Here is a 24,639-nt window from a genome sequence, read left to right as displayed (position 1 = left end):
CCTACACCTCCAGACCCCTCTGTACTACATCCTACACCTCCAGACCCCTCTGTACTACGTCCTACACCTCCAGACCCCTCTGTACTACGTCCTACACCTCCAGACCCCTCTGTACTACGTCCTACACCTCCAGATACCTCTGTACTACGTCCTTCACCTCCAGACCCCTCTGTACTACGTCCTACACCTCCAGACCCCTCTGTACTACGTCCTACACCTCCAGACACCTCTGTACTACGTCCTTCACCTCCAGACCCCTCTGTACTACGTCCTACACCTCCAGACCCCTCTGTACTACGTCCTTCACCTCCAGACACCTCTGTACTACGTCCTACACCTCCAGACACCTCTGTACTACGTCCTTCACCTTCAGACCCCTCTGTACTACGTCCTACACCTCCAGACACCTCTGTACTACGTCCTTCACCTTCAGACCCCTCTGTACTACGTCCTACACCTCCAGACACCTCTGTACTACGTCCTTCACCTCCAGACCCCTCTGTACTAAGTCCTACACCTCCAGACCCCTCTGTACTACGTCCTCCACCTTCAGACCCCTCTGTACTACGTCCTACACCTCCAGACCCCTCTGTACTACGTCCTACACCTTCAGACCCCTCTGTACTACGTCCTACACCTCCAGACCCCTCTGTACTACGTCCTACACCTCCAGACCCCTCTGTACTACGTCCAACACCTTCAGACCCCTCTGTACTACGTCCTACACCTCCAGACCCCTCTGTACTACGTCCTTCACCTCCAGACCCCTCTGTACTACATCCTACACCTCCAGACCCCTCTGTACTACGTCCTACACCTTCAGACCCCTCTGTACTAAGTCCTACACCTCCAGACACCTCTGTACTACGTCCTTTACCTCCAGACCCCTCTGTACTACATCCTACACCTCCAGACCCCTCTGTACTAAGTCCTAAACCTTCAGACCCCTCTGTACTCCATCCTCCGCCTCCAGGCCCCTCTGTACTCCATCAGCCCCCTAAAGAACCCTGGTTATAAGTAAGCATACCAGATTCTCATGTCCCCAGCATCATCGGTCAGGAAAGGGTTGAGACACTCAGTTATACATAAGTTGGTGAGCCGAAAATATTGAGTTTGTCGGTCTTTCCTCTCGATGTGCCACTATACGGAGATTATGACACAAACCCCATACACTCCCATTTGGAAAGGCTATACGGACCTATAGATGTGTGTGCCATGTTACAGTTCTGGGGTCACATTATGGCAGCGCTCAGTGTAAAGCGTAGGGGCCTTTCCTAGTACCCATGAATGAAGCCCACAGATTTTGCACAGGGCTCAGCAAAATCAAAGGTAAAATAAAATATTCAACTCCTCACAGGACGGCAGAATGGACGCCATTAGCACAGAATAGCAGATGCGCATTACACATCATCCAAACTTCCCATCACTATCTAACACAAACGACGCTATCAAAAGAAACACAAAGCAGAAATGGACTCCTTCCCAATGCATTGTCATATATAAGGACAGGGGGTTTCAGATCCTGGAGCCATAATGAGCCAACAAACAAATCTGCAGCACAATGGCCATGACAAAAAGTCTGAAAAATCAAGGACGTGACATCACTGGAGCGAATTATATATGAAATAAACTTTGGCACTCAACTTATGAAGATGTGAAATTTTAATGGCAGCCACTTGTACAAACGTTTCGGTCAGACATATTGACCTTCTTCAGTGTACTGGTGGTCTCTTAGAGACACTATTCGTGTGTGGCCTGAGATCAGATTGTGGTCCTATATGTGGATCCTATGTATAGGCATGAGTGGATGCACGATGGTGAAGGACAGTGTATGAAAACAAGCGGCGGATACCGCGTTCTATGTTCACACCTCTGCCTCTCCCGACAAGGGACTCCAAATTTTGGTCCATTCTTTGGATCCATGCTGCTTACTCGTATACAGGTTTATACTCCTGGAGACTACACTAGCCTGTGCTCTTGGGTCACATGTACCTCGTCAGTTATCTTATGCGCAGTCTTGGTTCCTTCATACTCCTGGAGATTACACTAGCTTGTGCTGTTGGACCCATTCCATTATCCAGACAAGCAGTGGTGTATTTTTATACACTGTCCTTCACCATCGTGCATCCACTCATGCCTATACATAGGATCCACATATAGGACCGCAATCTGATCTCAGGCCACACACGAATAGTGTCTCTAAGAGACCAGTACACTGAAGAAGGTCAATATGTCTGACCGAAACGTTTGTACAAGTGGCTGCCATTAAAATTTCACATCATCATAAGTTGAGTGCCAAAGTTTATTTCATATATGGTTACTGGTTTGGGAACCTTCTTTGTGCACCTCTACAGCTGTGCCACGATATACTACATCACTGGAGCTAATAACATCATCAAATCACATAATATTTAGATGATGATATGTGGTTACTGATTGTACCCCTGTAAAAATATCCCATGGAGCTATGGAAGAAGCAGGAAAAAGGTTGTTCTATGGCTGAAAATCAGAAAAATTCAGTAAGAAGGCAGCATGGGGTGAGAGGATGAAAAGAGAAAAGATGTAAACTGAGGATGCGCCGCAGCCTTTCCCACTGGGGTAACGCATCTGTGCATTGTGAATGACGGGCGAAGGCATTCCCCATGACGTCAGCCGGCCGCACAGGTGACGTGCCACGGCTATAAGACAAAACATCAGGAGAAGTCACACCCAGCACTAGCCCGGCCACCACACAATGTGCAGGTAAGCGGCCCCAGCGGCTGACGAGCAGCTTAATGCAGTGTTGTGTGGATTAAAAATAGAAGAACGCGAAAAATTAAAAGGTGTTATTACCACGCCGTGACTAATTCATTTCAGCCCTAGGCGCAATGGTCTGCAGCACAATTGTAAGGCTCTGCCACCATAACTCTCACACGGGCAGAGACCAAAATATTGGGCAATTGCTTAACGTGCAATTCCCTATGGCATAAATGCTGCTGTATGGAGAGCCGGATACAGTTTTCTGATGTGGGTTTGGTGCGAATACGGATCAATGAAAAAAGTGCCTATAGCCGCACTGTGTTATAACACGCTTCATGTCGATTCTTTGCTGTGCTTTCCACCTTCTTTTCCAGCAAAATAACCCGAATACACAAGCATCTGCTTCACTCTTACAAAACCGCACTGACAGCCATGCAACTTTTTTTTTTTTTAAATGATTTGGATTTTTCAACTGGAAAACTCCACGTAAACGAAACCTCTGTGTGAACGTAGCCCATCATGAAGGAAGCGGCTGGTTAACTCCTCTCCGGCCGCCATATATGCGATTTTCCGATCATGCTAGCCTACATTCCCCCCACCTCAGCTCCTGGCAGTGGCTCCCCCACAAAGCCCAGAGTCAGCAGTGCGGCCTCCGCTCCAATTCCTGTATCCCAGAGAGGGAAAGGATGCGGAGGAATGTCCTGCAGCAGCATCTGCTAAGTATTAGAGCGCCTTGTGATTTGTAGGGGGTGGGTAAGAAGGATGAGGGGCGACCACAAACGCTATCCCCTCCTTTTGAACTCTGCTGAGTATAAATAAGAGACCTTTCTGCTTACTCAAAAAAAAAAAAATAAATGTAACCCCCATGGTGTCCAGTGTGCACACGGCTACGGCGGCCGCCATGTTGCCTCTATTAGTGTGACGCCCGATTTACTTGATCCTTGTGATGAGAGTCCCATAAAGAGAGAGAAAACAATCACAGGCCCTACAGCTGAGAAATGTCAAGAAGACCTCGCTCTCGCTATTTCCTTATACAATTTTTGTCACACAGTCCTGAAAATTCTTTTGCGTGAGCCTCTCTCACAGCCCTCAGGTCCCATTGATGCCAGATTAGAGGATTTTTACCTTCCTACATCCTCATTGCTGGCATTCTCCACCCGGCTCGTCACGTGCGGAGCGGCATTGCTCACACAGTTGGAGGAGACTTTGTTGCTGTCATTTCTCCGTCCTCAAAACAACACATTTGCTGTAATTAAATGGTGGAAATGACAGAGATGGAGCAAAAACCCTTCAGGGAGCCCTCACCTGACTGTAGGAGAGGTAGTGGAGGAAGGGGGTCCGCCGCTTTCATCTCTGTCAGGATCTCCACGTCCAGGAGCTATACTGATTAACATGGAAACTTGTTGCCTTGGGGAGAGAATTTGGAGGACGGCTCCGCTCGTCAGCGCTGATCCTCTGTGTGTATGGCTGACTATAAAATGGCACAGAGGGTACCACTATTGTGTTTGGCAGATCTAGGGGGGCGATCGATTCCCATAGGCCAGGAGAAAGGTGTCTCGGATGATATTGTGAGGTTGGGTGACCACAAATATGGCTGCCATGAAGGTTTGTAAAAGGAGGTATAGTTAGAGTACCGAAGGGTAAATTAAATCGGCACACAGCTTTTCAGACTCCTGAACGGATAAGCTATACAGGCTGTCAGCGCATGCTGGGAGTTATTGTTCACTACAGTTGGAGTGACGCAGATTGCTGATCAGACTGGGACCCAGCTTTCCAGGTTCTTCATGACTGATGGCGGCTGTATTGGTGGGCACCTGGCTTTCATAGAGGCAAATACCACCTAAAATAATTGAACGGAGGGTTAGGTTAACTGGGGGGTTCTGGGGGATGATGGGGCTGATCATCCATCCTATATACAGCCATACAGTCGGTGATTTCCATGATAACTTCCAGGTGTCACGACAGCCCCAGGTAACAGGACCACAGCCATGAGTGTATTCTGCAGCCCGCAGCCTGGCATTATCATGGAAATGTCTACAGCAGTGTGCCCTCCTCCTGGCACCGTGCCCGCGCCGTTCCCTCCTCTCTTTGATCGTCTAATCCTTTTCACAGTCTGGATCCTTTGTAAGAGAAAAAAAAAAAACACTTTCCCCAATAAACTGATCCATGTGAACTTGATGTGGTTTTTCCATCTACAGTAATCCACCGATGATTAAAATTCCAGCTGTTGCCACATATTACCCCACTCACCTCTGGGCATCGGTGCCAAGACAAACCATACAGGCAGGGGCACAGCATTAACCCCTCACCTACACTAACCATAAAAATACAGAAAGAAATATCGCAGAGTGATCCAAAAGCCAACAGCACCGACCATAAACCAACCGTGCATGCAAGGAACCCACACATCCATAGTAAACCCAGCTTTTTTTTTCTGTGCAGGTTTTAGCTACTACATAGTTAATCAATGCGATTCATTGGCACGTCTGCAGTATAATCGTTGTATAATAAGAAGCTGAGCAACTTTCTAATAGGCTTTGTGTATCAATTCTTTACAATTTTCAAGATTTCTGCTAGCATTCAGTGAATGGCAAACTGTTGATAGTGAAGGCCGGACCCCAGTCCTGCTCTCACAGCAGAAGAGTTTCAGTATAGGATAAGTCTTCAGATATAACATTGAAAGACAGCAAGCGGAGATCCTGAAGTGGTCAGAAATCATAGAACAAAGTACATTAGAAAGTTGCAGGACGTTACATTATACGGACGCGAAAAGGGCGCAGACACGAAGTTACTCAACAAGGGAAAGGGGCAAAAAACAGAAAAACTCACCTCTAGGGGAGGCAGGTCAGGGTCCAGCTGGGTGAAACTGCTGAGGACCACAGGACTGCTGTCCCCGGCCACCTCAAGCTTCACCCCATCCCACAGACTTCTCATCTTCCTGGAGCCATCGAACATCTTTTCTGGGGTGCTGGTGTTGTCATGATGGGGCTCCAGCAACATTAGGAATATCATAGGGACTACTTGTCAGTTCAGCATCTCTATAGGGTAGCGCTCAGCCCAGGACTGATCCAGGACCCTCCCTCCAAGGATGAAGGGGGGGGGATTATCAGGGCTGTGAGCCCCTATTCTGGCTGCAGAAGCCTCTCTGCAAGTTACTATGACAGCTCTCCCTGTGATCCTCTGTAACCAGATCCTCTGTGCTGAGGCTTTATATCCCCCTGGGATTTACAAGGACTGTAATATCCTCTGTGCGGATACAATGTATCCCTGGGCCTGGGGGGTGCAGGGATCTGACTGCTGGATTCGGATCCTCTTCAGATACAATGTAGCCACAGCTCTGATGGGAGTTGTAGGATCCTCTATTGATTTTCTTGCTTTAGTGTCGTGATATTCATACAATGTATCCAACTTCTCTGGATCTTCTGTTTATACAAAGTATCCTCTGCTCTGTACCGAGTTCTGCTCTTGAGTCAATCTATCCATTTTTCTGTGCAGAGTTATTCTTTTGATATAATGTATCCACTGCTGTCTATGGGGTTATGCTCTTGATACAATATTGATACAATGTACCCACGGTTCTGTATGGAGTTCAGCTCTTGATACAATGTACCCACGGTTCTGTATGGAGTTCAGCTCTTGATACAATGTACCCACGGTTCTGTATGGAGTTCAGCTCTTGATACAATGTATCCACGGTTCTGTATGAAGTTCAGCTCTTAATACAATGTACCCACGGTTCTGTATGGAGTTCAGCTCTTGATACAATGTATCCACGGTTCTGTATGAAGTTCAGCTCTTAATACAATGTACCCACGGTTCTGTATGGAGTTCAGCTCTTGATACAATGTATCCACGGTTCTGTATGGAGTTCAGCTCTTGATACAATGTATCCACGGTTCTGTATGGAGGTCAGCTCTTGATACAATGGATCCAGGGGCCTGTAGTCTCTGTGCTCAGCCCAGTGATCCTCTGCCTCTGTCCTCCAGCTCTGCACTCTCCTGTCTGCCTGTACTGAGGGATTTCCAGGGCTGTGGGTTTTGCCATTCACTCTCTGAACACTCCCACAGTGTGAGGTAGAAACGTCATCAACCTCTCACATGCAAACAAGGGATCTGGCTGAGCGCAAGAGAAAAGCTGCCCTGGATCTCCCTGGCACTGGACTGGCATCACCCTCTGCCCACAGAAAGGACCACATGATATGGATGCTACTTATTGTCCAGTTTTTTTCTGCATTTCACTACTGACAGCAAGCAGATGTATAGAAAACTGCACTTTTGCCACCGTTTAAAACGTACGTCCTTGACTCCAGATACATTTTGCTTTCAATATGTTGCAAACTATAAAACCAGAAAAAAAATGTGCACTGATGATGTGTTAAAGGGGTATTCTCGTTTATAAAGCAGTGACATATCAGTAGGGCTTAGACTCCCTTAAAGGGTTATAGATCCCCCAACCCACCCCCAAAAAAAACAAACAAAAAAAGTTATGCCTTATCCATGGGATAACTTGCAGATCTCTCGGGGTCCGATCCCTGGGTCCATCAGTGATCCAGAGATTAGGATCACATCTTAGGCCTCCTTCACATGTCTGTGTTTAGACATGTACCCGAAAACCCGGTACTGGTGCCATACGTGTGTCCGTGTTTACCATCAGTGTGTCATCCGCATGTCCGTGTTTACATCACTGTGTCATCTGCGTGTCCGTATTTACCATCAATGTGTCATCCGTGTGTCCGTGTTTACTTCACTGTGTCATCTGCGTGCCCGTATTTACCATCTGCGTGTCCATATTTACCATCAGTGTGTCCGTGTTTATCATCAGAGTGTCATCAGTGTGTCCGTGTTTATCATCAGTGTCATCAGTGTGTCCGTGTTTACCATCAGAGTGTCATCAGTGTGTCCGTGTTTACCATCAGAGTGTCATCAGTGTGTCCGTGTTTACCATCAGTGTCATCAGTGTGTCCGTGTTTACCATCAGAGTGTCATCAGTGTGTCCGTGTTTACCATCAGAGTGTCATCAGTGTGTCCGTGTTTACCATCAGAGTGTCATCCGTGTGTCCATGTTTACCATCAGTGTGTCCGTGTTTATCATCAGTGTCATCAGTGTGTCCGTGTTTACCATCAGTGTGTCATCCGTGTGTCCGTGTTTACCATCAGAGTGTCATCAGTGTGTCCGTGTTTACCATCAGAGTGTCATCAGTGTGTCCGTGTTTACCATCAGTGTGTCATCAGTGTGTCCGTGTTTACCATCAGTGTCATCAGTGTGTCCGTGTTTACCATCAGAGTGTCATCCGTGTGTCCATATTTACCATCAGTGTGTCCGTGTTTATCAGAGTGTCATCAGTGTGTCCGTGTTTACCATCAGTGTCATCAGTGTGTCTGTGTTTACCATCAGTGTGTCATCAGTGTGTCCGTGTTTACCATCAGTTTGTCATCCGTGTGTCCGTGTTTACCATCAGTGTGTCCGTGTTTATCAGAGTGTCATCAGTGTGTCCGTGTTTACCATCAGTGTCATCAGTGTGTCCGTGTTTACCATCAGAGTGTCATCAGTGTGTCCGTGTTTACCATCAGAGTGTCATCAGTGTGTCCGTGTTTACCATCAGAGTGTCATCCGTGTGTCCATGTTTACCATCAGTGTGTCCGTGTTTATCATCAGTGTCATCAGTGTGTCCGTGTTTACCATCAGTGTGTCATCCGTGTGTCCGTGTTTACCATCAGAGTGTCATCAGTGTGTCCGTGTTTACCATCAGTGTCATCAGTGTATCTGTGTTTACCATCAGAGTGTCATCCGTGTGTCCATATTTACCATCAGTGTGTCCGTGTTTATCAGAGTGTCATCAGTGTGTCCGTGTTTACCATCAGTGTCATCAGTGTGTCTGTGTTTACCATCAGTGTGTCATCAGTGTGTCCGTGTTTACCATCAGTTTGTCATCAGTGTGTCCATATTTACCATCAGTGTGTCCGTGTTTACCATCAGTGTGTCATCCGTGTGTCCGTGTTTACCATCAGTGTGTCATCCGTGTGTCCGTGTTTACCATCAGTGTGTCCGTGTTTACCATCAGTGTGTCCGTGTTTACCATCAGTGTGTCCGTGTTTACCATCAGTGTGTCCGTGTTTACCATCAGTGTGTCCGTGTTTACCATCAGTGTGTCCGTGTTTACCATCAGTGTGTCCGTGTTTACCATCAGTGTGTCCGTGTTTACCATCAGTGTGTCCGTGTTTACCATCAGTGTGTCCGTGTTTACCATCAGTGTGTCATCAGTGTGTCTGTGTTTACCATCAGTGTGTCTGATCAAAAATGGATACAACAGGTCCATGTGAAGAAGGCCTCAATGGAAGTTTTCTTTATGGATTTCCTTTTGGGGAGAGGGCTTAGTAAACTCATGACATAACAGCCCTCCGCCGCAGGCGCCTTCTCCATACACAAAGACAGGAAATATAAACCGCCCGTCATTTAGTTTCTAATCCACTAATTGCTGAGCATTCAATTTCCCTGCAGAATGACTGCACAAGACGGATCCATTGGGAGGAATGAGACGTTCTGAAGATCGGGTCGTTTCATCCTCGGCTTTTGTTCTAGTAACTGCTCAGAGAAAGACATTCGCAAGGAGGAGACCCCAACGATCCGATGTCTGGGGACCTCAGACTCTGATATTCATTTATTACTCTTCAAAGATAAGCGGCACAAGAGAAGCCAGGCAGATGCTCAATCTCCTCCACTTCTGTGTTCAAGCAAGCCCAACAAGCAAGTCATTATTGCTGGAAGGAAGGAATGAAGCAAGGGGGCAAATTCTAAAAACCCCGTTGTATTGTGTCCAGTAGATTGAGAGGTGTGAGGTAACTCAGGGTGCTATCTTCTCTACAGAGATAAAATAAGTGAAAAACGACAGCTTCTCTCCTGGAAAGAAAAGAGGATGGGACCGAACAATCAGTAAAGGAGGATATAGTGTGATCAACCACCAGGAGGAGGTCCCATTTTGATTGTTGTTTGGAACTGTATCACTTTTAGCTTAGACCTGGAACCCACTATGGTCTGCAGACCTACTCCTGAGCCCATCAGGGACTGCAGGGCTACTTCAATGCCCTCTGGGGCCTGCAGGACATCTCCTGGACCCACAAGCCTACTCTTGGGCCCACTGGGGGCCTGCAGGACTTCCCCTGGGCCCATCAGGAATTACAGATGTTGACTAGTTGGCAGTTACGTATTTAGAGCATTGCACCATCACACCCCAATAGCCTATGACAGTCGGGCTTGGGGCTTTTTGCCTCCTTGCCCCTTGTCTTTTATGAGAAAATGACAGCATCCCCTCTATGTCATTGCATTGACTGTGAAGCCCTGTCTTGTAAGAAAAGGGGGTAAAATGGTGTAAGCCTATCTCAGGCCCATGGGGCCTATTTTATAAGATGCTAATCAACCCAAACAAGTTTTTCTGGTCCCAGCAGGGGACGGATTTCATCTCTCGGATGCAGCTCTGGTGGGATTTCGATCCAGAACCCATGACAATCATTCCAGTTCACTATGGAAAACACCAATCAAAACCGTCCGACACCTGGTGCTCATTACAGGATTCTGCTTGCACCAGATGTTATAGGAGCTGAGGGGCGGATGAGACATTTTTTAAGAGTAAAAAAAAGTCACCTTCCTAATGTATAATATTTACAGCACAGACCAGAGCGTTGCAAGTGGCAGCCAATAATAATGATATGGTCGGAGATTTGGGGTTTCAGTCCTTTCCCTGATATTTCCGAGCAGTGCTGAGCTGTCGCTCTGCGGTGTTCTGCTGAGGAATGTGGACAAAACAGGAAGTTCACGGGAAAGGAGCCCTGACATCCGCGCCAAAGATGGGGATCGCACTGCCGGCAGCGATCTGCTCACACTGTAGTTTTCCATCTCTCTGGTGCACGGCCGGGAACACAGAACGTTATTACAGCGAGCGGAAAATAATCACAAGCCTAATGTCGCCCACATTGTCATTTTCTATCACAGAATATCAGTAACACTGGGAAATGCACAACCATGTGACCCAGAGAAGACCTTCTACCTGCCCCTCTTCATCAATAATACGGCCATATACTGCCACATAATACGGCCACACAAAGATTCATCGTACTGCGGTAAAAGGACATATACAGCTATATACTGCCATACAAAGGAATATTCTACTGCCATATATAGCTATATGGTACCGCCATAGACAGCTATATAATACCGCCATATACTATCACAGCCATATACAGCTTTATAATACTGAAAATTAAGGTCATATACAGTTATATGTCACCATAAAAGGCCACATACTACTGCCATATATAGCTATATAGTACCACCATATACAGCTATATAATACAGTCATATACAGCTATATAACACCATAAAAGGCCACATACTACCGCCATATATAGCTATATAGTACCACCATATACAGCTATATAATACAGTCATATACTACCACCGTCATATACAGCTATATACCACCATAAAAGGACACATACTACCGCCATATATAGCTATATAGTACCACCATATACAGCTATATAATACAGTCATATACTACCACCACCATATACAGCTATATAGCACCACCAAATAAGGACATATATAGCTACAAACGTCACACAAGATCACATACTACTGCCATATATAGCTATATAGTACCGCCATATACTACTACCACCATAAACAGCTATATAATATGGTCTTAAAGGCTATATAATACTGCCATAAGGCTGTATGCTATCACAATACAAGGCTATATAGTACCACCATGCAAAATCATATACTGATAGAATACAAGGCCATATACTACCACCATACACAGTATACGGCCTTGTATTGTGGCAGTATATCTCTAAGGACACACAAGGACATATAATTAATCATATATTGCAACAATACAATAAGAGGTAAATGGCAAAGTGGACGGTGTGCAGATATATGCCTCCAATATTAGTTGTTGTGGTCGTCACCATGATGAAGGTGTTGCTGCAAGGCAGGTAGTAATGAACCGCATGTACGTAATGAAAGACAAGGCCGAGGCCCTGCGTACATGCTCTGTGGCACATGCAGAGAATACACCAAATGGCGGATTTACATATTAATAGTGGCCTCCTCTCACATTAGGACAGCATTATTGTGAGGTGAAGCTGGAAGTGACCTGTCCAGTATACCACCATTGTGCATGGAGCGGAAGGACAAGGCATCCCTACTTGTGCGGCCTCAATGGTTGCTCCACTCTGTATACCGCCCTCCACTTTGTGGCATCTGTGGTGCACCACGTCTCATTCACTTCAATAAGGCAATGCTGAAATACTCTGCACAGCTGCTACCAAGTGGACGGTCACGCAGATATATGCAGTGGCCGGGATGCAAATGAAACTCTAACTGCACTTATTTCATAATACAGAAAAAACAACAACTTAAAGGTAACCTGTCACCCCCCCCCCCCAGGCGTTTTTAACTAAAAGAGCCACCTTGTGCAGCAGTAATGCTGCATTCTGACAAGGTGGCTTTTTTAGTTCTGGGTGCTGTAACTGCCGAAATAATCCGTTTTGTAATTTGACCTAAATACCTTGTCTTCAGTCCTGGAGGCCGGCCTTTGCCCCCTGCTTCAGACGCCACACGGCTGTCACTCACATCTTCTTGGCGCCGGGCGCCTCCTCCTCACCGTTGTTTTGAAATCTGCCGGCGCCTGCGCTCTTTTCTTCTGCTTTGGGCAGGCGCAGTGAGCGCTGCCCGTCTGTCCTCATATGCAGTCCAGCTGACTGCGCCTGTGCAGCCGCCCTGCCTGTGAATCCCAGCCCCGTAGTATGAATAAATAAGAAGACACTGCGGGGCTGGGATTCACAGGCAGGGTGGCCGCACAGGCGCAGTCACCGAGACTGCATATGAGGACAGACGGGCAGCGCTCACTGCGCCTGCACCAGGCAGGGGAAAAGAGCGCAGGTGCGGGATCATTTCAAAACAACGGTGAGGAGGTGGCGCCAAGAAGATGTGAGTGACAGCTGTGTGGCGTCTGCAGCAGGGGGCAAAGGCCTGCCTCCAGGACTGAAGACCAGGTATTTAGGACAAATTACGAAACTGATTATTTTGGCAGTTACAGCACCCAGAACTAAAAGAGCCACCTTGTCAGAATGCAGCATTACTGCTGCACAAGGTGGCTCTTTTAGTTAAAAACGCCTGGGGGGGGGGGGGGGGTGGGTTTAGGTAGTGACAGGTTCCCTTTAAAGGGATTTGCTATGTTGGCATATTCCTTTTATTTTTACAGGGAAAACCGCAACCTAATTTATATGTGTGGTATCTATTTTCAGAGTTGAGGAAAACAATTTGCAAGTCCCTGGTCCATGACGCTGATCCAGAGCCCTGGGAACCTGCTCCTTCCTGTCTGCATGCTCAGCACCTCTTCTGAATAGTCAGCCAAGCACCATGCCATGTGGGCCCGTCTGTGACTTCACGCAAGTCACTATTTTTATTTTTTTTATTAGTGAGAAACACTATGTTGCCCCATATTAAAGCATGGAAGAAACTTAGGTAGGAGCCGAAAACAGGATTACCCCAATCCTTTCTACATCTTGTACAATGGTTGGTCCCCCCTCGGTGCTGCCTCTCATCACACAACTGCACTTACAATAAGCTAATCATGATCACAATGTCCCTTCATTACCTGGAAACACACCACACCTGCATTATCCACACCCCAGGGCGCTCCACCAGGACACCCATCATTCATGGTCACTGCTGGAAACATGTTCTGCCCATTCATTACTTATCACTCCTGATAGGTATTTATTGGGGGCTATGTTATATATACATGTCTTTATTTTTCATGTTTCTCTTCATTGAATGGAAAAAAAAGTATAATAATTTAAAAAAAATATAGAGTCAAAATATGTAATACACAAAAGAAAACAATCATAAAAAAGTAAAAAAAAAGCATAGTATGGTACATAAAAGAATATATAAAAAAAAAAAACCCTGGAACATATATTAAATAAAAACACAAATGAATAATAAAAGATAGACTGAAATAACAAAAAAAATAATATGTGTGTGTGTGTGTGTGTGTGTGTGTGTGTGTGTGTGTGTGTGTGTGTGTGTGTGTGTGTGTGTATATATATATATATATATATATATATATATATATATATATATATATATATATATATATATATATAGGCTTTATGATACAAAATAAAACAAATCTAAATAATAACAAACAATAAGAGGTCTAATAAACGTGAATAAAAATATAATAGTATTTTGATTACAAATAAATCTGTGCCTATTTATTACACGTTTTGTTCTTGCAGTTGTATTCTCCTAAAATGAGGCTGGCCATCATGTATAAAAAAAAAGAGATATTCCCCCTTCCAGTAAGACAAAAAATTCTGGGAGGGCAAAAAAAGTATTGACAGCATTTTTAGATTACATATATGTGCTATATATTTTTTAGGTTTTAGATTTATATATTTTTTATGTACATTTAGTTTTTTATTATTTACAATAAAAAAATGGAATAAAAGTATAATATACTAAAATAATCAACCTTAAAATAATAAACTTACTTATTTTAGCCCCTCCCCCCCCCCCCACTGTATTTGTAGAAGTTTAGTGAATGTGGTCTGTTATGTAATGGTTTTGCGGACCATTATTATGTGCAGTCATGTACATTACAAATACACAAACTGTGGCCCCTTGTAAAGGGGGGTCTGCTGAAGTCCTCTGATGTCTGTTGGAGACCCTCCAAGGTTTATATAACAATTGCTGGTTTATTGCCCAAAAATGGAAATAAGGCCCAATGGCAGCAGATACAATACAGGGCCGAAAGTCGCAGACAAGTCACCGCATGTTTTTGGTGGCGTGACAAGTAGCCCTAGCATATGGTATGCCAGGGCAGGGGGTAATGCACTAATTTCCCCTTTTTCTCATATTGCAGTGTTGCTTATATATTAGGGTCAGGCTGCTTAGGACTTTGGTTGCCAATACTTGCAAAGGCAGCCATCTTGGTTATCGTCATCATCATCATCATCATGCTTTTCAATATTTCAGGCTCCAGGATTTAAAGGTTTATTCCCATTGTCATAAATGGGTATTATTGGATGGAGCTTGTAAATACAAGCACGTTTGTAATTTATGGCTTATTAACATTTTCAGCTTTTCTTGAGATATTAACACTTTTGTTTACAACTTGCAGCCTTGGAGACCGACCACCGCTGCTAGACAGCAGAACAAGTGCAGTGCTTACAAGCTTTTGTATTGAGCTTGTAAGTGCTGTCTTGTTGCTGGCCGGGATCTCAGCAACACGCTCTCACCTTCTAATCCAGGCCACCTTTATCACGGTGCCTACAAGGTACACAGCAGAGATGGTCGGTCGCCTAGGCAATCCGCTATTAACAAAATAAAAGTGTTAATATCTCAAGAATGGCGGCAAACAATACTAAGGGTATGTGCACACGATGCAGATTTAGTGCAGAATTGGTGCAGATCTGCAGCAGATTTTTCTGCAGCAGAAACGCTGCAGAGCTGCACTGTGATTTACAGTACAATGTAAATCAATGTGAAAAAAAAAAAAGCTGTGCACATGGTGCAGAAAAATCTGCGCAGAAACGCTGCAGATTTCAAAGAAGTGCATGTCACTTCTTTTGTGCAGTTCTGCAGCGTTTCGGCACCCCTCCATTATAGAAATAAAATCTGCACAAAAAACGCACAAAAACGCATAAAAAACGCAGCTGCAGATTTTGTGCAGAAAATTCTGCACCTCTTTTCTTACGTGTGCACATAGCCTAAAAAGAAAATGTAAAAAGTGCTAATTTTTACAAGTCTTCTGTCTATATATATATATATATATATATATATATATAAAGATGGGAATACTGCCAGATCTCTCGCACAATGGATCCCAACCTACAGTAGATCTGATAACGGAGCTGTGTATATATGCATAACGGGGATGTGAACATAGTCTTATAACTCATAGAAGGCTCAGTTCACACATGCCACAAGGTTTTCTCCGCGGCTCATGCTGCACATCAGCAGTGACTCCATGTGTTATGGGCAGATTCACTGCAGATTATATAACTCGAGAAACTTCCCGCAGCGCAAATTCGGATGGTCTGATCTCATCCCAGGGTCATTCCTTTGCACGGTTTGTGCATTGTGTCCTTGCCGTAAACAGGCGGCGCCAGCTCTTCACGTGCGCAGACACGTTGGTAACATAAACGTGAATCAGTGCGAGGTGTTAATTAATAGGAACAATACTCGGGAGAAATTCCACAGATATTATATACCTTGCATACACCGCTGGCAACACTGACATAGCACATGAATGAGGCCTCTGCCTCGCACACATAGCCGCGCGGTGACTCGCACACGGATGCCGATCACGAATTCACATGTGTCTCCCCGATTGTATTGGACGGGATCAGTCCATGCCTCGTAAGATGCCATCCTAGCACTCCCCCACTGGGCCCTCATTGCAAAACAAGAGGGTAGCAGTGCCCACAATTGCACAAAGTTGGGCTGTTCCCTAAGGGAATTGTAACTGGGGACCACCTATAGGCCGTCAATATTACATCAGTGGGGGGTTCAACTGATCAGCTTATAAGAGGGGTGACGGTGACCCAGTGAGCCCTGCACAATGCCACACATTTTGTAGTGACTGCGCTTGGTATTGCAACTCAGTTCCATTCACTTAAGAGGGGTTCTCCAGGATCGATGGTGTGTCCTTAGCAGAGACCATCAATACAAGATCAGAGGGGGTCTGCCACCAATATGCACCAGGGCCGCAGATACATGGTGTGCAGAGGAGCACAGCGCCAAACACTGTGCAGTGGTCTTTGCTGGGTACTGCAGCTCGGCACCTATGGAAGTGCATGTGAGCAGAGCCAGGGAACGACTACTGCAGGGTGTACAGCGCTGTGCTGTTAGGCTACAGAACTGTAATATATTCGTAATAATCGGATGCCGTTCTGTGGCTCCATGTTGGATCCCATTTTTTCTCGCACCCATCCTATTTCAGAGTGCTGCGATATTTTTCACAAACAGATTCTGTCAGTGAAAGAAAAATCAGTCTTCAGCACTGCCCCATAGACTACCACAGGGGCTAAGCATCAGCTCACAATCATCCTATGTATACACTGGTGTGAGCGAGGCCCAAGACGTAGATCAGACTCCTGATAAGATGGGTCCGCACACCGGACTCAGCACTGCTGGGAATGAAGGCCAGGCTACAACAACGCTCATGCTTATAGGAGTAGTCGTCATTGCTAGACAACACAGTAGGGGTTTGTGGTCTTTTTTGTTTTTTTGGAGGGATCCTTTAAATTTTCTGCAGGTCAACCACACAGCTCAGCATCTGGAAAGCAGTAAAGGAAAGCTGCAGGTGGCGGTGACGGATAATATGTAACCTATGGCAACCGCTCACGGAGCAAACATCTCACTTTACTGCTTCCATTCACTTATTGCACAAGAACACAGCGATCTGATTCATCCCGGCCGCAGATAAAAGGAGAAACGGACAGGAGATCCCCGGCTGTTCTGTGCATGCAGCGCTGTGCGGTGTACTCCTTCCAGAAGAGAGACACAGGCTACACGTGATGTAAGAGGCGGCACAGGATCCATACATGTATAACTACATACAGGGGATACCCAGGTTATACCAGCTGTACATGTATAACTACATACAGGGGATACCCAGGTTATACCAGCTGTACATGTATAACTACATACAGGGGATACCCAGGTTATATCAGCTGTACATGTATAACTACATACAGGGGATACCCAGGTTATACCAGCTGTACATGTATAACTACATACAGGGGATACCCAGGTTATACCAGCTGTACATGTATAACTACATACAGGGGATACCCAGGTTATACCAGCTGTATATGTATAACTACATACAGTGGATACCCAGGTTATATCAGCTGTACATGTATAACTACATACAGGGGATACCCAGGTTATACCAGCTGTACATGTATAACTACATACAGGGGATACCCAGGTTATATCAGCTGTACATGTATAACTACATACAGGGGATACCCAGGTTATGCCAGCTGTATATGTATAACTACATACAGGGGATACCCAGGTTATGCCAGCTGTATATGTATAACTACATACAGGGGATACCCAGGTTATACCAGCTGTATATGTATAACTACATACAGGGGATACCCAGGTTATACCAGCTGTATATGTATAACTACATACAGGGGATACCCAGGTTATACCAGCTGTATATGTATAACTACATACAGGGGATACCCAGGTTATACCAGCTGTATATGTATAACTACATACAGGGGATACCCAGGTTATGCCAGCTGTACATATATAACTACATACAGGGGATACCCAGGTTATACCAGCTGTATATGTATAACTACATACAGGGGATACCCAGGTTATACCAGCTGTACATGTATAACTACATACAGCGGATACCCAGGTTATATCAGCTGTACATGTATAACTACATACAGGGGATACCCAGGTTATATCAGCTGTACATGTATAACTACATACAGGGGATACCCAGGTTATACCAGCTGTATATGTATAACTACATACAGGGGATACCCAGGTTATGCCAGCTGTATATGTATAACTACATACAGGGGATACCCAGGTTATACCAGCTGTATATGTATAACTACATACAGGGGATACCCAGGTTATACCAGCTGTATATGTATAACTACATACAGGGGATACCCAGGTTATACCAGCTGTATATGTATAACTACATACAGGGGATACCCAGGTTATACCAGCTGTATATGTATAACTACATACAGGGGATACCCAGGTTATGCCAGCTGTACATATATAACTACATACAGGGGATACCCAGGTTATACCAGCTGTATATGTATAACTACATACAGGGGATACCCAGGTTATATCAGCTGTACATGTATAACTACATACAGGGGATACCCAGGTTATACCAGCTGTATATGTATAACTACATACAGGGGATACCCAGGTTATACCAGCTGTACATGTATAACTACACACAGGGGATACCCAGGTTATACCAGCTGTACATGTATAACTACATACAGGGAATACCAAGGTTATACCAGCTGTACATGTATAATTATATTTAGAAGATACTCAGGTTATACCAGCTGTACATATATAATTATATGCAGGAGATGCCCAGGTTATACCAGCTGTACATATATAATTATATAGAGAAGATACCCAGGTTATACCAGCTGTACATATATAATTATATACAGAAGATACCCAGGTTCTACCAGCTGTACATATATCATTATATACAGAAGATGCCCAGGTTATACCAGCTTTACATGTATAATTATATACAGGAGATGCCAAGGTTATATCAGCTGTACATATATAATTCTATACAGGAGATGCCCAGGTTATACCAGCCGTACACATATAATTATATACAGGACATACCCAGGTTATATCGGCTGTACATATATAATTATATAGAGGAGATGCCCGGGTTATGCCAGCTGTACATATATAATTATATACAGGAGATGCCCAGGTTATATCAGCTGTACATATATAATTATATACAGGAGATGCCCAGGTTATACCAGCCGTACACACATAATTATATACAGGACATACCCAGGTTATATAGGCTGTTCATATATAATTATCTACAGGAGGTGCCCAGGTTATACCAGCTGTACATGTATAATTATATACAGAGAAGAGGATACCTATGTTATACCAGCCTGCAGCAGACCACTATACACCAGTAAGCAGTGTTTTTTGGGCGGTGGATGTCACCTGTCAGTGCTTCCAGGCAGGAGATCCTGGTAAACCCATTACATGCGGATTCTTGTCTGGGGCACATAAATATCTACATGCACTGAATCTGGGGGTACCCTACAAAAGGAGGACCCAGAAGAAAGTCATAAGGGGGCTTCCCATGTGGTGTGGACCTTTAACTGGCCCTGGCTCCAACAGCTCCTCCCCTGAAGATTGGCCTAGACTCAAGGGTGCAGAATAAAAGGAACCCCCAACACCCCCTAACACTCCAAGAGAGATGACTTATGTCCTAAACGATCCAATTCAAGTCACATATCCTATTCTGGCTCCAGCGACCCCATGACAACCCTTCCTGTCATGTGCTCTTGCAATACAGTATTATTTTCACAGCACTGGACAGGCAGAGCTGTCATGGGGACACTGAAGCAGATTAGATGCAAGTGTCAATCATCTTCATCAATCCACAGAAGCCCTTTACACCATTCTGGATTGCCTCCAGTTCGAGGACCGGAAAAGAGAGGGAAGAGACCACCCATGGCAGCATTGGGGACAACGCTTTAATTTCGGCCCCTGATTTATGAAAACATCCTAGACCTATTTTGTTTTTTTGTATCACCCACCGAATTACATGCACTGTTTGAAAAAGTAAGTGCCCCCCCCCCCCCCCCCAACTTCTGCAGAGTGACAGAGGCAGATGCAAGTATTCTTCCGGCAGCTGCGGAGCAGAACCCCTAGCTCAGGCCCAGTCCCCTACCCTGCATTGAGAGATAGTGACGGAGAAGACACACAGGCCTTGCCTTCATGAGAAGCTGATCTTCACCAGCGGACCCCAGGATTTTGCTCCTTTCTGCAGCGAGATCAGCCCCAAATCCCCCTCAGATCCTCCACAGCTGCCTGCGAGGAGAGGAGGTCCCCCTTGGCAGAGAGAGGTCTACACCCACGCCAGAGCAAGGAAAACCAGAGAAAAACTTAACACGCTCTTTGGTATTCTCTGTAACTCTCCTTTAACCTATCGACTGCTGGAGTGTTCCTCCGACAATCCTATATACATGCACGCTGGACCTGGCGGGGCGTGCATGTGTGCTCAGTGGGGAAAAGCTGCTGCCAGGGGTGGGCATATTGGAATCCGATATTATGCCTGCCCATTACTAGTTTTCCTCACTCACATTTGCTCTCACGAAAGTCAGGACACCCCCATACACATCAGACTGTTGTGTCATGGTGCCACGAAGCAAATCTTGGGAGGTACAATGTGTTGGACCAGGTGAGGGATATGTGTGCGGATCCCCAGAGAGTCTGCACTCTACAATGAGCCATGAGGAGGGCTTGTCTTCCTGCACAGAGCAGTCCCTATCCCTCTGCACCACCAGGGTTATGTTCTGATAATGACCCAAACACACACCTGTCACTGAGTCTACCTGAGCTCTGCAGCGCCACCTGCTGGAAGCAAAGTGAACACGCGCCGGTCTGTATCATCGAGGTCACGGCCTTTTCTTACAGACTTTCCCAAGATTGCAGATTTGCTATTGTTAAAGTGCCGTGAAAAAAAACGTGGGAAATTTTGGCAAGATTTGCGTAATCTAATTTTGCATCACAACCCAAACCACGGCCCAACCAGCACTATACAAATTATTTTGGTCCAACACTGGCACCAAATTAGAAGTATTACAAAGGCAAAAAGTGTCTAAAGATGCACCAACTGTATCACCAGCATAAGCCAAATAAAGCGGGCTGTACACATTAGGGGGCGACGTCTTAAAGGGACATACACTTCCAAAAATCGCAGATGATTGGATCGAGTACAGGCAGAAGAGAATTTGCCGATTCCCTGAAAACAGATCTAATCTCACCCAACCACAGAAACACGTAACCTTGTGTCTATTACACAGGGTCGTTCGGGTTCTCTGAAATCAGAAGAATAGAGATTGTCATACTGGTTACATGCAAGGTCACGTCTACATAAAAACAACTTCATCTGTACCAGACAGCAACACTCACATACACTGGGAAGAAAGAAACACAAAAGTCATCTATATGTCACCCAGATGGAACCATGGCAACCAAAATGAAAACCTCCATTCTTTACACTGCAGGCCGCATCCACAGAACTGGATTGTGGTACATTAAATGATGACCCTGGATATGTCCGGAGCAATCATCTCTACACAAGCCTATAAAACCTTCCTGCTGGTCCGTCCTCCATGCTTCACACTGTAGCACTATGGGGACAGGGACGTGCGGGCTTCAAGTCCTGCATGAATGGGGATATAATGGAATGTGAGGCACTACAGAGGTGCTCGGGGGCGAGATACCAGAGCTGGAGCCTGCTCCTGGGGCACTTCCACCCTTGTCCTTCTGTCCTCGCAGAGCAGCTGTCACAATGTGTCATTTATCACTCCCGCCACATTCTCTCCTCGCACATGACATGTGAATGGTTTGTTCATAGCAAAAGTGTTACAGTACAAGACCGGATGATAGCACCATGTATACAATATACTGCATGTGTGAGAATACTGACATATAGTAACCATCAGGAAGACTGTCCGGGTCGCGATAGAAGGGGACAGATAATTCTCTTCGGTTAGTCGGATACGGCTGACAACAGGGAGCAGTAAACCGAACTGGGGGATCCTGCAGCTAAGGTGATGTTACAGCCAAGATATCTGGCAGCCTCCCTATTCCAGACCCCCCCCCCCCTGTGCCCATCTCCAAAGCCCTCTGTGCCCTCCTCCAGACCCCTATGTGCCCTCCTCCAGAACTCTCTGTGCCCTCCTCCAGACCCCCCTCCAGAACCCTCTGTGCCCTCCCCTTCAGATCCATTTGTCCCCTCCTACAGACTCCTCTACTCTTTCTGCTCTATACTCCTCTGTCCCCTCTTCCAGAATCGTTTCCACTCCTCAAGACCTGTCTGTCCCCTCCTCCAGACTCCTGTTTCCTCCAGACCCCTCCTTCAAAACCCACTGTGCCCTCCTCCAGACCCCTCTGTCTTCTCCTCCAGACCATTCTGTCCCCTCCTCCAGACCCCTCCTTCAGAACCCTCTTTCCCCTCCTCCAGACCCCCTTATGCCCTCCTTTAGAACCCTGTCCCCCACCAGACCCCTCTGTGCTCTCCCTCCTCTAGACCCCTCAGTGCCCTCCTCCAGAACCCTATGTGCCCACCTCCAAACTCCTCAGTGCCATCCTTCAGAACCCCCTGTACCCTCCCTTCTCCAGACCCCTCAAGACCCCTCTCTGTGCCCTCCCTCCTCCAGATGTCTCTGTGCCCTCCTTCAGAATCCTTATTGTCATTCAGAGCACTCAGTGCCCTCCCTCGTCCAGACCTCTCCTTCAGAGCCCCCTTTACCCTCCCCCAGACCCCATCTGTGCCCTCCTCAAGCCCCTCTGTCCCCTCCTCCAGACCCCTCTGTTCCCTCCTCCCCCCAACCCCTCTGTGCCCTCCTCCAGACCCCCTCTGTGCACACCTCCAGACGCCCGTGACCTCCTTCAGAACCCTCTGTCCCCCCTTAAGACTCCTCTGTGCCCTCCCTCCTCTAGACGCCTCTCCGCCCTCCTTCAGAGCCCACTGTGCCCTCTTCCAGACCCCTCCGTCCCTTCCTCAAGTGTCATCAGCAAAATAACGGGCAAGTTGGCAAAGAAAGCATGTTAAAATCCAACATGCCCAATCCTTTTTTTTTTTTTAAACTAACATCTGTCAACAGATTATAGTGTTAACACACCCTCCTCCTCCCCCCAAAAATCTGACTGGTGCCCCAAAATCATCCTGCCCCGCCAATATTCCCCTATGCATTGGCTCTGTTAGTGTCTCACTAGATTGAAATAAAACAGAGCAAAAGAGAGAACAGAACACAAGCACCTGCAATGTGGCTGATAACAGGAAGCAGACCCCTATCTATGAGCACCTGCAATGCCAGTGGTCAGAGACTGATTATGGGGGTCCTATGGCCAAATCCCCCCAAGGTCAGCTGTACATAGGCCGGCCATGCCTATCCAATACATGACATTACTAAGTGTGTGTGTGTGTGTGTGTGTTTTCCAGCAATGGATTCTGCTGAGTGGCACCTGCTCGGGCTTCGTACAGACTTCATATTGTTGCAGTTTTGCAAGAACTGAAAATGACAAGTGACAGAGTTCTCGGCCGAGCAGCGCTGAGTACACAATTGTTCATAGGACAGTGGGCACAGGAGCCACCATTGTGCTGGGATGTTTGCTGCGGATTCTGGTTTTTGCTGGCAGGGCGGGGGATGGGGGGGCACAGGATAGAACAATACAGCCCTGTTTTGTGTTGGCCACAGCCTGGCACATGAACAGTATAGTCATCCTGCGACCAGACAATCCAAAGCTTTATCCTCCCCTGCTGCCAGAACAATCCAAAAAAGAGAAAAATAACAACCTGACAGCGATCACTCAGGACAACTGTGTCTCATCACAGATCTGAGGACAGAAAGCGTCACACAAGACTAGAATACATGGACACTAGGGCAAGTGTCCCCCAATCCAGGGCCGCACTACCCCACAAAGACAAATATATATATACCGTGTATGTATATATATATATATATATATATATATATATATATATATATATATATATATATATATATATATATATATATGTGCTCTGCATTGTTATGTAAGGATAGAAAAGGAATGTACAGTGGTATAAAACTGATTCTATAAAGGAAACATTTTTCTGTGCTGCCTATACATCATATCATAAGACCCTGCACAGAAAAGCAGGCTACTACCACTCACATGTCATAACTTCACAGGGGTCCGAGAAAGTACAAGACTATAACTTCTATACTGCCCCTTATGTACAGGAATATACAGTGGATTGTGAAAGTATTCACGCCCCCTTGGCCTTTTACCTATTTTGTTACATTACAACCTGTGTGTAAATATTTTTCTAATCTGATATGTGTGTGATGCATCAGCACGGAATAGTCTAAGTTGGCGAAGTGAGAAAAATGTAGGCATAAATTACATTTATGGGATCAAATAACTAGAAATTGGCATGTGCATGTGTATTCACCCTTTTTGCTATGAAGCCCCTAAGTGTCACATGTACACTTTACCTTTTCTGAAAGGCCACAGAGGCTGCAACATTACACTGCGTGCAGAATTATTAGG

General features: G+C 45.8%; 1 protein-coding gene across 12 annotated transcripts in view; it reads right to left on the bottom strand.

Annotated features, from left to right (window-relative positions):
- Positions 1-24,639, bottom strand: part of RALGDS (ral guanine nucleotide dissociation stimulator) — a 129,925-nt gene that overhangs the window by 26,533 nt on the left and 78,753 nt on the right. For 2 of the 12 annotated variants that reach the window (XM_077284655.1, XM_077284657.1), the window contains exons 1-2: positions 6,634-6,752; positions 5,569-6,597 (exon numbers count right to left, since the gene is read on the bottom strand). The exons of 6 other annotated variants lie outside the window; for them this stretch is intronic. In XM_077284655.1, the coding sequence (XP_077140770.1) occupies positions 5,569-5,751 (183 nt within the window). In that variant the 5' untranslated portion in view covers positions 5,752-6,597; positions 6,634-6,752. Of the gene's footprint in view, positions 1-5,568; positions 6,753-20,306; positions 20,426-24,639 lie in introns of those variants that run through there. 4 more of the 12 variants (XM_077284663.1, XM_077284667.1, XM_077284659.1 and 1 more) reach the window with 4 other exon arrangements.

The sequence above is a fragment of the Ranitomeya variabilis genome, chromosome 2 (assembly GCF_051348905.1).
Source record: "Ranitomeya variabilis isolate aRanVar5 chromosome 2, aRanVar5.hap1, whole genome shotgun sequence".
Lineage (NCBI taxonomy): Eukaryota > Metazoa > Chordata > Amphibia > Anura > Dendrobatidae > Ranitomeya > Ranitomeya variabilis.
This window is presented reverse-complemented; position numbering and strand designations above follow the sequence as displayed.